The sequence below is a fragment of the Eulemur rufifrons genome, chromosome 7 (genome assembly GCF_041146395.1).
Source record: "Eulemur rufifrons isolate Redbay chromosome 7, OSU_ERuf_1, whole genome shotgun sequence".
Classification (NCBI taxonomy): Eukaryota; Metazoa; Chordata; class Mammalia; order Primates; family Lemuridae; genus Eulemur; species Eulemur rufifrons.
Window position 1 is genome coordinate 140,228,732 of NC_090989.1, and position 14,808 is coordinate 140,243,539.

At 48.0% G+C, this 14,808-nt stretch overlaps 1 protein-coding gene across 1 annotated transcript in view; it reads left to right on the forward strand.

The window, feature by feature from the left end:
- Positions 1–2,773: 2,773 nt before the first annotated feature.
- TRIM71 (tripartite motif containing 71) overlaps positions 2,774–14,808 on the forward strand; it is a 68,161-nt gene continuing 56,126 nt past the window's right edge. Inside the window, exon 1 of the mRNA XM_069473369.1 lies at positions 2,774–3,625. Coding sequence (XP_069329470.1) covers positions 2,774–3,625 — 852 coding nt within the window. The remainder of the gene's footprint in view (positions 3,626–14,808) is intronic.

A 14,808-nucleotide genomic window follows, 5' to 3' on the forward strand; every position in this document is an offset into this window, starting at 1 on the left:
AGCACCTGGGCCCAGGAAATGGCTTTGTCCTTTTAGGGAGGTGCTTCTGTAGCTTCCTCAGGCCTTCAGCTCTAGTTTGTCCAGCTGGGTTGACTTAAGGGCTCTTTCCAGGTTGATCTTCCCCTGGATTCCAATGAGCAAAATCAGAGAAGCTGGGGACATCTATGTAGTACATTTTTAAACATTTTCACCTTTATGATCCAACATGGTTATGCAGAACAACAAGTTTTTAAAAAAAATTTTTATTTAGGTGTAATTTACACACAGTGAAAATTTGCACAGATTTTAATTGGCATTTGTAAGTTTTGACAAATGTACATACACACCAGTATATTTTTATTTCATTACCCAGAGAAAGGTTCTCTCAATCCCTTTCCCAGCCAATACCTCCTTATCCCCAAGGATACTTTTCCTAACCCCACAGCTTAGTCTTGCCTGTTCTATAATTTCCTGTAAATGGGATCACACAGTATGAACTCTTTTGTGTTTGGCTTCTTTCTCCCAACATGATGTTTTTGAGAGTCATCAGGTTGTTGCCTCCAACAGTTTAAACAGGACCCAAGATATCACTAACAGCAAAAGTAATGGGGACAATTGTTCCCCCTGTTGACCTCCAGGCCAGCTACTCCCTAAATTCTGGTAAGTGGCCCTTTCTGCCCTTCCAAGCCAGTCTCTTTCCAGGGCCAAGCAAGTTCCTCTCCCAGAACCGCCCAGGCAGCCTCGGGAACCACCCAGATGGCCTCGGGGCCCTCACCAGGTCGCCTCCCTAGAACAGCTGCCCCCTTCCTCCCGCTAACCCCATTAAAACTCAAAAGGGAACTGGCTCCTCTGTTGATCAGAATTCAGATTCGCTCAATTCCACGCATCCAATTGCACACAACTGTGTGATGTTTTGGTATTGATCACAGAGTCCTTAAGAAAACGTAGAAAGAAAAAAAAAGAAAGGTGGGGGGAAACCCAGATCTCCCGGGCAGTGGATATCAGCCTCCGTTGAGCCAGGGATACAGAATGAAATCTTTTCTTTTCTTTTTTAAATGAACGGAAGAGTAGCTCTCCGCTCCTCGCTCGGAAGGTTTCAAAGGTCGTCACACTGAAGCCCGGGGGCGTTCATCTCCCCAGCGGCCAGGAGAAGGGAGGAGGTCGGAGGGAGGAGGGAGGGAGCACACAAAAGCAGGCCGTGCTGAGAGGGCTAATGTTTCCTGTTTGCCTGGAGCCCCCTCCCCTGCCTCCCCTCCCCCAGCCCCCTCCCTGCACTCGGGCGGAAGTGAGTTTGCTCCTTTGGAGATTAAAAGGATTCCGAATTCCGATCAGTCCCAATAACCAGTGTACTGAGGAGAAGAGAAGGAGGAAGAGGAGGAAGAGGCGGCAAAACAGAGAAAGAGGGGACGCGCGCGCGCGCGCGCACGCATCCCGGACTGGGGGAGTTGTGCAAAGCCCCAGGAGGCCAGGGCACGGCGGGAGCAAAGCCCGGTAGGCGCAGCACGGCCGGGGCCACCCGCGTCCCGCTCGGCGACTCGTTTGAGAGAGAAGATGACGCGGGCGCAAGCCGGCTGCGTTGGCCACGCGGCTCCCGAGCTCGCCGCGCGGGGCCGTTGCCGGTTCCACTGATTCCAGCGCGCCCGGGAGGAGGCTCCATCCCCGAAGCTCGGGATCGGAGGGGGGACCAAGGCGAGGGTGAAATGGCCCGATGACAAAGGAAATGTGATCCCCTTCGCTGCCAAGGTTTCAGAGAGGACGGACGTGAGGAGGAGGAGGGGCGCGGGGCGCGCGCGGAGCTCGGATAGCATTGCACGACGGCCCGCGCGGAGCGGGTACATCTAATATCTTCCTGCCGATGAATAATTCAGGGCGGCCCGCGGGGACCTGCGGCCCCGCGCTACAGCGCGGCTAAGCCGGACGGGAAGGAGCGTGCGGGAGGCGCCCAGGCCCAGCGAGGCGGGGGCACGAGGGCCCCGGGCCGCGTGGGGCGCGCGTGCGTGTTAAGCGCGGGCAGCCGCGGCCCGGCTGGGCGGGCGCGCGGGAGACTCGAGGCGCGTGAGACGCGCGTGCGTACTGCACGCGTGCGGCCGCGGCTGGGCCACCACGAGCTGCAGCTGCTGCAGGGCCGACCGCCCTGCAGGGGAGGCCGCGCCTGGCCGTGCGCAAGCCCCCAAGCACAGCACGCCGGGCCACCCAGGAGCCCCTGGCCGCCGCGTCATGCGGCGGGGCGGCAGGCGTCGCGCGGGGGGACACTGGCTTGGCGACGCGCCGCTCCCGCCTTTACTACTTTGGGGCACCTTCCCCTCCCAAAAAGAGACTAAATCCATTTAAAGAAAAGCAACGCACCAAATACTCGTCGAACCAAATTTTGCTCTCTCCTGGACTGGGATTGCACAGCGGACTCTCCTTTTGGGGACTCCTTGGCTATCGCGAAGCGAAGCCCCAGCTGCTCCAGGGAGTCTTCTGACCTCCCTGCCCTCGTTCGCCCCTCGCGAGTCTGGACTTGTTCCGGCGTTCCCTCTTCGGAAGGCACGCGGGCCCCAAGTCCTCCGGGAGGAATCTGTGTAGCCGCTGGATAGTGGCATTTAATGCCTGCAGTGTCAGGGGTGGCAGTGCTCGAGCCGGACGTGGCGAGGCCAAGCGGGCAGCGTTGCTCTGGTGCCGGCTCCCGGATTGCAGGCCTAATCGATGCATTTTTCTGAGTGAGTCGGCTCCCCCACCCACCTCGTCCGCTCTCTCCTCCTCCTCCTCCTCTTCCTCTCTGGTCTCCTCCCTCCCCCGGGCTGGGTTGCAAATGGCTTCGTTCCCCGAGACCGACTTCCAGATCTGCCTGTTGTGCAAGGAGATGTGCGGCTCGCCGGCGCCGCTTTCCTCCAACTCGTCCGCGTCGTCCTCCTCCTCGCAGACGTCCACGTCGTCGGGGGGCGGCGGCGGGGCCCCTGGGGCGGCGGCGCGCCGCCTGCACGTCCTGCCCTGCCTGCACGCCTTCTGCCGCCCCTGTCTGGAAGCGCACCGGCTGCCGGCCGCCGGTGGCGGCGCGCCGGGAGAGCCGCTCAAGCTGCGCTGCCCGGTGTGCGACCAGAAAGTAGTACTAGCCGAGGCGGCGGGCATGGACGCGCTGCCTTCGTCCGCCTTCCTGCTCAGCAACCTGCTTGACGCCGTGGTGGCCACCGCCGACGAGCCGCCGCCCAAGAACGGGCGCGCCGGCGCTCCGGCAGGCGCGGGCGGCCACAGCAACCACCGGCACCACGCTCACCACGCACACCCGCGCGCGTCCGCCTCCGCGCCGCCGCTGCCTCAGGCGCCGCAGCCGCCCGCGCCTTCCCGCTCGGCACCCGGTGGCCCCGCGGCCTCCCCGTCTGCGCTGCTGCTGCGCCGGCCTCACGGCTGCAGTTCGTGCGATGAGGGCAACGCGGCCTCTTCGCGCTGCCTCGACTGCCAGGAGCACCTGTGCGACAACTGCGTCCGCGCGCACCAGCGCGTGCGCCTCACCAAGGACCACTACATCGAGCGCGGCCCGCCGGGTCCCGCCGCCGCGGCAGCGGCGCAGCAGCTCGGGCTCGGGCCGCCTTTCCCCGGCCCGCCCTTCTCCATCCTCTCTGTGTTTCCCGAGCGCCTCGGCTTCTGCCAGCACCACGACGACGAGGTGAGTGCGTGGTGTTGGGGGCGTGTGTTCGTGTTCGCCGGATAACCGCATGTGTGTGTTCGAGAATGGCCTCTTGGCCGGTCCCAACCAAAGTAAGGAGACGGGCCCTCTCCTTTCCGGACTTTCTTTGTATTTCCTTTGGCTACGTGGCAGTCGTTGCTACCAAGTAGATCATGACCCGGGAAGTGTGTGCAACTAGAAGTCGTAGCTTCTGTGTGCGTGCCGCGAGGGCCCCCCAAAATTCCCACTGCGTGGGGTCCGCCCTTTTCTATATATTTCACTTTTCAGTGTGGCAAGCCGCGGCAATCGTTGTCTCCAATTAGGCATGAGCTGGGAAGAAATAGGTGTGTGTGTAGACGTGGCCTCCTTGTGCGGGCACGCCAGAGGCCTCCCAGCACGCTGAGAGGGCGCTCCTTTATTTTCTCATTTTTATTTGTAAATTTCGTAGATTGTTGCTTTTAAATGGGGCATGAGCCCGGAAAGAGATGGTTGTGTTGGTTGGTGGGCGTTTGGACTGTGTGCTCCTGTGTAGACCTGGTTTCCACGTGTGCAGTTGTGAGGAAAAGACTGATTTTTTTGTTGTTGTTTGGACAGCGTGGCAGTCGTTGCCTCCTTGTGTTGGGCAAGAGAGTGGGCGTCTGTGGGTCTGTGAGGGCCAAGTGGCCCCCGGTCTTAAGCCTTTGTCTGCTCCGCGGCAGTTTCCCGTACTGTGTAAAAAGCGTGTTCTGGTCCCTGAGCTCTCTTGTGTAGAATCTCCGCTCGGATTTGTGGGCCCATGGTTGTAGCCGAGATAGGGGCGGAATTAGGGGGCGACCTTGCCTTCACCCGGCTGGAAGTCTCCGGGGCCGCTCCCGCCGGCTCCGGCTTCAATCCCTCTAGGAACCGGTTTCCCTGGTTAGGAGGTATCCCCACCCAGCTCTACCTGGGGCGCCACTGCCCTTGGACAAAACCGGAGCAGCCACACGCGGCTTTTTCGTGGGGGTGCGCAGGGTCTTAGGGCTGCACCGCAGCGTTTGGGCTTGGTTTCGCTCTTTGGGCTGTCGATAAAACCTTGCTTACTTTTCACACCTTACCTGTTCCTCCTTTCTACTTTGGTGTTAGACGAGTACTTTCTACCTGCCCGAACCCATTGGAGATCCGGGCCAAAGGTTTTGAGGAGCGGGGTTCTGCCGAGGGGGCCGGTAATTTCAGCGACCTACCTGTAGATCTGTGAGAATTGGTGTGTGTGGTCGCTACAGTCTTGCCTTGGAGGGAGAGCTGGGGACAGCAAGGGCTTTAAAAATTCTAGTGGGAATTGCTGCCTGCCTGAGTAGGAGCGGGCGAGAAAGGCTAAGGTGAGCACAGCGCCGCAGCTTTTTCCACTCCTAACCTGTTATTTGGGGAGGAGGGCGGAGCTATTGCCTGATGGCCTGAAACAGGCTTCTCCTATTGGAAAAAAGTTGAAATCCTAATCTACTTGTGGGCACCTCCTTTTTAAAGGTTCCTTCTAGGTATTAAGCTAGGGGAAGTTATCCTTTTCCTTCGTTTTTAAGGTTTGAATCGACTTAGCTTATAGTTTTAACACATTCATAAATGTTTCTAGTATGTTCTTTCATCACTTTTAAAAAAATGATCGAGGTAAATACTGACCCAAATCCCAGGAATGGAAAAATGGAGCCAATTCACTTGCAGATTGGGATCACTTGGAGGGTGAGCTGAGGGAGTTGAAGGGGAGATGGCTTCTGGAAACATCCAGTGGCGTTGAGTTTAAATGTCAGTTTTTATCTATATTTCCAGTTAAAGATCACCTACATTTTATTTGGGCTAAAACAGTGGATGTTCAGTTGCCAGATGTGCAAAAGGTTTATTCACTTTTTAAACTGCATGGGCGAGCCTGAGGTGAGAAGTGAAGCTCCCCTGCACCTGGGAGGTACCCAGATGTCCTTAAAGTTCACCTTTTAGCACGTGCAGTGCTAGGGCAAGCGTTAAGATAGTACGTTATTAAAATAAATATCCCTTTAAAAAAACCATTTGCTTAGTTTTGAGCAAGATTCTGCTTCCTCCATTTAGGTTTTCCTTTAAAAAAAGAAAACTTGGAAACTAAGAGTTTGACTGCTTTATTGGTTCCTGGATTTAGAATGCTAGAAAATTTGAGTTTAAACCAATGCTCCGAGTAGAAGACTAAAGTGGTGGAGTTTATATAAGAGGTCCCCTCCACAGCCTAAATTCTTCCCTTCCTTTGAAGGAAGTGATCATTATTAACAGTTTCAGAATATACTGTTTCTTTAAAAAGGGCTGGGAAGGAGCCACGACTTGAGGGCGCTTTGGAGGATGATAGGCTGACCCCTGTCTTGATTGTGACACATAGAATGTCTAAATCCATTTATCTTACTGTATGTGCAGTCTACCTCAATTTTTAAGATGTGCTCCTTAACTGAGTTGCTTCTTGTGTGAACAGACTTCATTAAATAATTTGGGGTGCCTTTTCCTTACAGTAACTGATGCCACCTGACCTTGGGAAAGGAGGCTGGGGACGTCTGTCTTTTTCCTTGTCATTTTAGGGGGCGGGGGACAGTGGTAGGGTCTTGCCCGCTGATACTGCTTTCCTCAAACATCCCCCCAGAAATGACTCCTGGGAATTAGCAAGTGAGGTGTCTTGTCTGGGCAGTTGGTTTAAAACATCATGATAACTTGGAGACCTGAAAGGAGGGAGTTGAGTTTTCCAACAAAATGGTGAGATTTGTTCGCCGCCATTCTTATTTCGTATTTGGCCCATTTAAACATAGTTTGGGGGTTTTACCAGTTGTGTTACCTTGATAGTTAAAAAGGCCTGCAGGCGAGGTGGTGCCGGGGCTGCGTATCCGGGGACTGCGCTCACTATGCCTGCGGCGGTCCCGGGAGAGTGGGCGGAGGCAGAGCCCCTTAGGCCCTGCGCTGCAGCCCGGCCAGCCCCGGCCAGCCCCGAGCCCGCCGCGGCCCTGGGAACGCAGCCCGGTACGCGGCTGCTCTTCTCCCCGCCGGCACTGGCGGCGGGTGCTCTTGGCCGCTCAGGTCAGGGAGGGAAGGGTCTTCGCGTTTCGGAGGAAGAGCTTAGGGACTTGTGTGTGAGTTGCTCACGAGTTGCCTTTTAATGTTTTTTGGTTTGTTTTTGGCACGTAGGATGTGAGCCTTTGCTGCCTTGGAGGCGACACTGGGAGCAGAAATTCAGAGTTGTGTGTGCCCTGTCTAAGAGCTGGGTGTCAAGATGCTGTGAAACGTGTCGAGGTACCCAGGAAAGGCTCACATCACGAGCAGTGAGGGGCTAGCGGTGAGGGGCTGAGGGGCTAGCGGGGGTGACACTGTTGGCCATCTTGAGCCAAGGAAACGTAGTTGTAGCCCACCCCCCGACCCAGGATGGCAATATTGTTCCCAGTTAGACATGCCAAGGGGCAGGATTTTTCTGAGTCTCTTGGATGGAAAAAGGGGTGCAGGTGCTGATATAATTTATACAGTTGCTGCGTTGGGCTTTAAAATGCTTCCTGGAAAAATAAGTTCTAGAATTCCAGCCTGATTTGACCCTGAATATTGAGCACTCCTGGGACTGTCTCCTTGCAGGAAACCTAAAGTGGCCTCAGACATTGAGTAAGGCAGTTTGCTGCCTAAAATAATTAGTTGTGTGAATTTCTGTCTTGTATCTCATAATGACTAAGTCACAGAATGGGCATCAAACCTGTATTCAGCATCAGTATATTTTATTCTACGTTATAAGTCTAAACTTTTCCAGCCATGTGTATACTTTGTGTATGTTCAAGATTATATGCATGTTCTTTTGAAAATTATAAAAATCCATCCCTAAATGCTTTTTAAAAACATAATACAAATTTATTTGTCACTTGTGCTACATTATCCAAAATAGTTTTTTCCTTTTAAAGGAATGAAATATTACAGATGTAGCTGAAGATCCACTTTCCTACCCTTTTCTTCATCCATCTTGTAGAAGTGGCCAGATGTAACTTACGTTGGTTAAATTTTTGATAAACTTTGAATTTTCACCAAAAAATGAGATTTTAATTGGAATGCCATTGATTCGTAGGTTAATTTCAAAAGGCTTTGGGGCGGGGAGGAAAAGGGGAGAAAATGAATAAGAAATGGTATTTTAGTATTTGTTACGCACCTTTCATCATTCTATATATATTACTAGGTGCATGTGTCCTCTCAGTGCGTAAATCTCACCTGTTGGCCAGAATACCAAACTTTACATACTTGGAAGTAATTACAGAGATTGCTGCCTTGAATCCAGTTCAGCAGGTAGATGTTTATAGATTGAGGTCTGTTGAATTAAGAAAATGCTTGATAAAAATATATGAGAAAGAAATGTTCATTACTGATATCTGAATTTCTTAGTCTTTGAATATAATCTGTGATCTTTTAAAAAGTCATGCTGGAGCTATTTCCATTAAAGTGCATGGGAATGGACTTTATCAACACGGGCCCTGGGAAGTGGACCCTGGCTAGTTGGGCAAGCCTGTGCTGATGAGGTTGCCTTGAAGGCATAACCTGTCATAAACTGTACTAGTTAGTAGGCTAGTACAGTTGTAGTATCAGCACTGTCTGGGGAAACTTCTGTGACCATCTGAAGTTTAAAGAAGAAAAGGTAAGCCACACTGGCTTTAGGATTGCATAGACTTGATATTGTCCTTGAGATTTTTATTTCCAATTCTAGGAATATATATTTTAGAAAACAGTGACGATATTTTGGGGAAAAAATGGGCACTTTCTTGCAGACTTACAGTTCTTCATTTGACATTACTATACATTCTTTATCTTGACACATTTTCAAAGTTAAATGGTTGTACTTGGAATAGAGAAATCTTGAAAGTTTGATGAGTGAGTAAAATTGCCTTTTTCCACCCCAGTTCTCCCTTCCATTGTAGCTACTTTACGAATACTACTTTTAGAGAGTCCTTTTCAGATTTCAGTAGGCTAAAATGTCTAGTTTCCTAAAGTACTACTTAAAATGGATGCAACTTTCTCTTCACGTGTAAAATTTTGAGTTCATGTTTGTTTAGCTTTTTGTCTTTCCATTTAAAACCCCCCTCATAACTGTGCATATATAGTAAGGGAGTTGGCTCTTACGGAAGCTATACATGAAGAGGTGAAATGGCTAAAATATGTTTGTTATTAAAGTTGTTTGCCAGGGTAAAAAGTGTTCATAAATTTTCCTGGTTCAAGAGAAATTTTCATTTATTTATAGTACCATGGTATTATCAGGTAATTCTGTAGATCTAAAATTTAACCCTTTTGAATTATTTCTGGTGCTAAAAGTCACATGGTTTGCTTAATCTTGCCACTTCTCCATCCAATTCTTCACACTGGGCAAGGTTTATTTTAGCTGTATTCATTCTTAGCAAATAAAGGACCATTTTGTTGTCAGTTCTTCATGACACTTAAGCAAAGGGTTGAGATGAAGTCTACCATGCAGCAGTTTCAAAGTAGTGCTCTCTCCCCTCCCCCACCCATAACACTGACAAAGAGGTAAAGGCCTGCTGGCTCACTGAGGCTGTTTTTGCCATCTCCGTTTATTTGGAAGAGAGCAACAGAAAGGTATTGGTAAAGAATTACAGTTGCCTAAATGAAGCAAGATGCCACCCATTGAAGCCCACTCCATTCTCGCTTTTTTTTTTTTAACCTTTCAAGCATTGTGACTTGCAAGGGGAAGCTTGATCCATCTTTCCTCTTAGCTGATGTGACCTCCTGCTTGTTTGATACTAAATTATTCCTCTCCCTTTGAGGTTTTGTCTGTACTCACAAACCGTGTTGACTGAAACCGGATTGACTTTTGATTGACAAGATTCTGACTTAACAGAAAAATTGGGAGGTATGGGGAGCCCTAGTGCTGGCTGTTTACATTTGAAACTGTTTGACTTAAACCATATACCAAAGTAATTCTTTACCTCTCAGTGCCATCTCTTGCTTTCCTCATGCTGTAGTTAAATAGTTTGCTGAGGATTGGCTTCGAAGGCAGGGTGGAATGAAATGGGATGATTCCAGCCAACTCATGGGTTTCATCTGCCCCCTAAACCTAGCTGAATTTTTGAGAGCTCCCTATTAGATTTTGACTAATAACAGTTATTTTTTTTTTTTTTTTTTTTTCTCCCTTCCAGACAGGGTATCGCTCTGTTGCCCAGGCTGGAGTGCCATGGCATCATCATAGCTTACTGCAACCTCCAACTCCCGGCCTCAAGCAGTCCTACCACCTTGGCCTCCAAAAGTGATAGGATTACAGGTGTGAGCCTACATACCTGGCCAACAGTTATCCTTTTTTTTTTTTTTTTTTAATATATTTTTTAGATGGGGGGGGGTCTCGCTCTTGGTCAGGCTAGTCTCGAACTCCTGACCTCGAGTGATGCTCTGCAACAGTTATCCTTAATGTAGATTTCCTACTAACCCAAAACAGGTCCTAACCTGAGCATCAATTCCTATCAAATCAGTTTCTTTCCACAAACAAATCTATGGAATGATCTAAGTTTAATCATCAATTGTCACAAAAATTTGGCAGACAGTAGTCTTTAGCAATAAGGTTATTGCTTTCAGTGATTATGTTAGCAAATTGAAATTGTGATTATTGGGAAAGGGGGGCTTTGTCATGAGGAAGGGCACAGTTCTTGATTGTGATCATTTATCTGTAATGGCTTCTGCAGAATGGCATATTTTGTCAACATTAATGGAGTTTGAATGAAGCAGAGTAGTGCACACAAAAGAGAATGAAATGGGTGAAGGTCAGTTGTGTAGACTGAGGAGATGCCCTTTGGCTCTGACACTCTGAGTTCTGGGGGCCCTTGAGTGGACTTTGGAACCCGAGCCCCTGAGAATGAGGGCTTTGTGCCTTTGTAAACATCTGTCGTTGTTACTTCTGGAATGTATGCTAGCCATTGCTTTTTAGCTTTAATCTTTTGCAGCTAAAATTTTGTTTTTCTTGAAATGCCAATGGATTTTGGGAAATTATTTCATACTCTTTTAGGACTAATTGGGATAATTATAAAAATAATTGTATTGAAATAATTGTGTTGGGATAATTGTAAAAATAGTTGTACCTATTGATAAATTTTTAGCAATAGTTCGAAAAATGTAAGACTTCAGTTACCAGGTCTTATGATAAAGGTGTTTGCTTTTAATTAATTGGCTTTATTTGAGCACTGTGGTGTTCTAGGTTTAGATTCTGCTCCACCATAGTTTTCTTGTCTGTAAAATGAAGTTAACTCTTTGCAATGTTGTAAGAATTAGAGCTAACGTATTAGAGTGTCATAGCACAGTACCCCCCAAAGTGAAGGCAATTGTAAGCGTTCAGCATAACTTTTTTTTTTTTTTTTTTTGAGACAGAGTCTCACTCTGTTGCCCGGGCTAGAGTGCCGTGGCATCAGCCTAGCTCACAGCAACCTCAAACTCCTGGGCTCAAGCAATCCTTCTGCCTCAGCCTCCCGAGTAGCTGGGACTGCAGGCATGCGCCACCATGCCCGGCTGATTTTTCTGTATATGTTTTTAGCTGTCCATGTAATTTCTTTCTATTTTTAGTAGAGACAGGGTCTCACTCTTGCTCAGGCTGGTCTCAAACTCCTGACCTTGAGCGATCCTCCTGCCTCTGCCTCCCAGAGTGCTAGGATTACAGGCGTGAGCCACCGGCCTGAACTATCCTTCCCCCTCCCAAAATGTGTATTTGGGGGGCGGGGGTGGAAGAAAGCTAATTTTCAGCATGAGAAATTGGGGCTGAGCTGATACTTAAATGGAAAGCTATGTAGTGATTCTTTCAGGTGATATAAAGTGAACAGGAGAAAAATGCATAAACCTTGTTTCATTTTAGAAAAACTGGAACTCAGCTTTAACTTTGGTTGTAGGGCTTCCCATGCCTTGGAGAAGATGGAGTGCAAGTGTATTTAGTGGTTATAGCAATACCTTCAGCTTTTTTATTTTTAGACTTAATGCCAGTTTTCCTGTTTACAGTTTATATGATGTTTTTGAAAACCGCTAATCTTTAAAGCTAAGATTGGTGGGGGAAGGGGAGAGGGGAGGGACGGCGGCATTTCAAGGAAGCAGATCAACTTGCTCAGTGGAACAATCTAATTCCTGCAACTGGAAGAATGTAGGTAGTAAGCATTAGTTTCATGGTATTATCGGGTATATGTGTGTATGCCTTGGAGGAGGCATCTGAAGAAGAATCTTAAATTATCACAAGAAGGGCCTTAAATCATCATAGAAAAAGTTGCTATGTTACAGATGGGCAGACTGAGGCCTGGGATAATGAAATGACTTGACTGAAAACTGTTCTGACTCTTCTAGTCAGAACCACTCTTTCACACTGCTGTTTATGGATGAATATTATTTGCCAAGTTTATTTTTTTGAGGTTAATCCTTTAAAATCTGATGTTTAATATTAAATGTTTCTAAGTTATTAGGGAGAAAATTAAATAACTAAATGGGGCATGATCTCTTGGCCAAAAAAATGAGGGTGACCATCATTGCTGCAGCTGCTTCTCATTCCAAAATTAATTTAATGGGAAGTATTACCAGAACAATAATTTAGCAAGGGTGAAAGCCTTGTGTTGTTTAATTTCGTGAAATGATACCTAAGTCTCATAGGAGATCTCTACACTATGAGGAAGAGATGCTTCCTCTGCCAGCCAGCTTACAACATGTGCATGTGCCACTCCAGGTGGCAGGGAATGGAGACCGCCTCCTAGCCCCAACACCTCAGAGCAGTTACTTTGACATTAGTGGAGTGGGGGCTTTTATACTAAGTCTGGCCTCTGCTGGTATCAGTGGATTTAAGGCCAATTCTAGCCTCTGCCTGCTTGTCCACTCAGCAAGTTAATGCAAGTTGGGTTTGACCCTCAGAAGATGCCCATGCTCTACTTTCATTCCTTCCTCAGAAACAAAGGAGCCCTCTTAGTTTTCAAGCTAAAGAATGTCCCCCCTCCCCATGTTGACTTTTGATGGACTTTTCTCCTACCCAATATAGACAGGAGGAAATTTTGGAGATGAAAAGGGAATAGTAGCTTGAAAAATGTTTGCAGCTTTTCAGTGTGGACAAGAGCATGAGCTGTAGGGTAAGAACTGAATTGGTTTTAAGTCTTAGTGTTTCCCTACAGCCTGTGATTTTGGACAAGTTACTTAACTGACTTGATTTTTGACCCTTAAGATGGGAATGATAGGGGTGGCTACATCTTCAAGATTTATTTATGGGGAGCTCTAATTTACATAAAATTGCTTTGAAAGAGCTAGAAAAATTTGTTTTAATGCACACATGTATAATTGCATGTAAATATCCTGAAAAATATTTGGCTTCACCTGTTCCTGCAAGTCACAGCCAAACAGTTGAAATTCCTTTTCATGAAATAAAATATGTTGCTTATCTTCCTTAAAATATTTCCTGGTTGATGGATAAGTGATAGTTGATATGGGCAGTTCCTCATTGCTGACAGGACTTGATGTATTAAGATTTGTCATCAAAATGTTTGGATGCCTATTTTCTGTTCCATATGAATTGTGCTCCATGCTAACCATGCCTAAGAGCACTGTGCATCCTGTTCCCTACTTGAGCCTGGTGGTTTGTCGGGGAATATAAAACTGAGAAGGAAAAGGTGACGGGGAAGGGAGGATTCTCAACTTCCTATATAGGTGTTTTATGTGCACTCTTATTTAAATTACTGGATGAAATTTAAATGCTAAAGTTCATGGCATCTGTTTAGGTTCAGATGGAATGAATTTGGGGCTGAATGAAGAATTGAAGATGAACCTTGGAGAATGGTAGAATTTAGATAAATGTTAATAAATAGAGGGTTTCTACAGAACCCTCTGGAGGAGGTGTGTAATAATATAGAGTTTTTACGTAATTTTTTTCTAATCCTTTCAACATCCCTAAGGAAGGTGTTAGGGTTCCCTCCTTTTTTCCCCTTTGTAGAGGGTGGATTATTGATACATAGAGGAAATAGCTGGTGTATCAGTGAGGAGCCAGAGCCACATCGATTACTTTAACAGAGAATTGAATAATGTAAAGAATTGTCGACTGGTATTAAGTTGTTAACTAGGTAGCAGAATGGCAAGAGGAGAAATCCAGGAAGTAGCAGCTACCACCTTACATCAGAGAGAACAAAAAGGAAGAGATTTGAGTTACTGATACTTGGAAGGGTTCGTATGGGCCTGACACCTGACGAGTAGGCTGTTCAGCTTGTGCTTGTACATTTGTACCTGGGATGTGTATGGGGGTGTTGGGAGGAGGATGAAGCTGGTTCTGCTAGCATTAGAAAACTGCAAACTGGTTCTGTTACTGGAATAAACCAGTGGTGTTGGGGTAAAGAAGTTTGTTGATAACATGACCCAGGAAGCAGACGAGAGAGAAAATCCTTTCTCCCTCTAGTATATACCCTAGGAGCCTAACAGGGACCTAGCTAGCAAAGCAGAGATGTGGTGTGCTTAGTCCCAGCTGCCCCCATCACACAGGAGAGGACAGGAGAGGCTGGGTTTGGGGCTGAGAGACAGTAATAAACCAGTAAGCATCATAGCTGTGACGATGGCATTCCAGTTAGGGCATTTGCTCTGGCAGTACCACCTGACTTGATTCCACTTGAAACTTCTCAGGAAAACATAGAGGGTACCTCAGAATAATGAGAAGCAGAACATGTCCAAGGTTAGCGTGTCCCAGAAGTGTGGTAAGACTCTACTTAAACCAGCTTGCTCCAACCCTGTACCTTGCTGCTGACTCCTGCAAGCAGCCTGCGCCGGCCACTCCTGTGTCCTCCAGCTCTTACCAAGAGAGACTGCTATTTTTGTTCCCAAACTTGTCTATGTCGTTGTATTTGTTGATTATAATTACACAGTTTAAGTCAAGATGAACTATGAGTGCAGAAAATTATAATTTCTATAAAGCTGACCTGACTTTCTGTGAAAACTGATTTGAGAAGTAGGAGGCCCTGGGGAGACAGAGAGCAGAATAGCCCCAGACCCAGGACCTTACCGAGTTCACACAACCAATTTGGGATGAGGCGATTCCCAGCCTTCCCCATGGCCTTGGTCTGGCCCAGGTGGAGGTTGCCCTTATTGCACAGGGGGGCACCTGTGGGTGGCTGCTTGGGGACACTGTGGGAGCTCCCTGGTGTAACCAGTGCATCATGGGTATAATCTTGAGAGTGAGATGGGGAGGCTCCGTGCAGGCTGCAGGAAGGAGCTCCCTT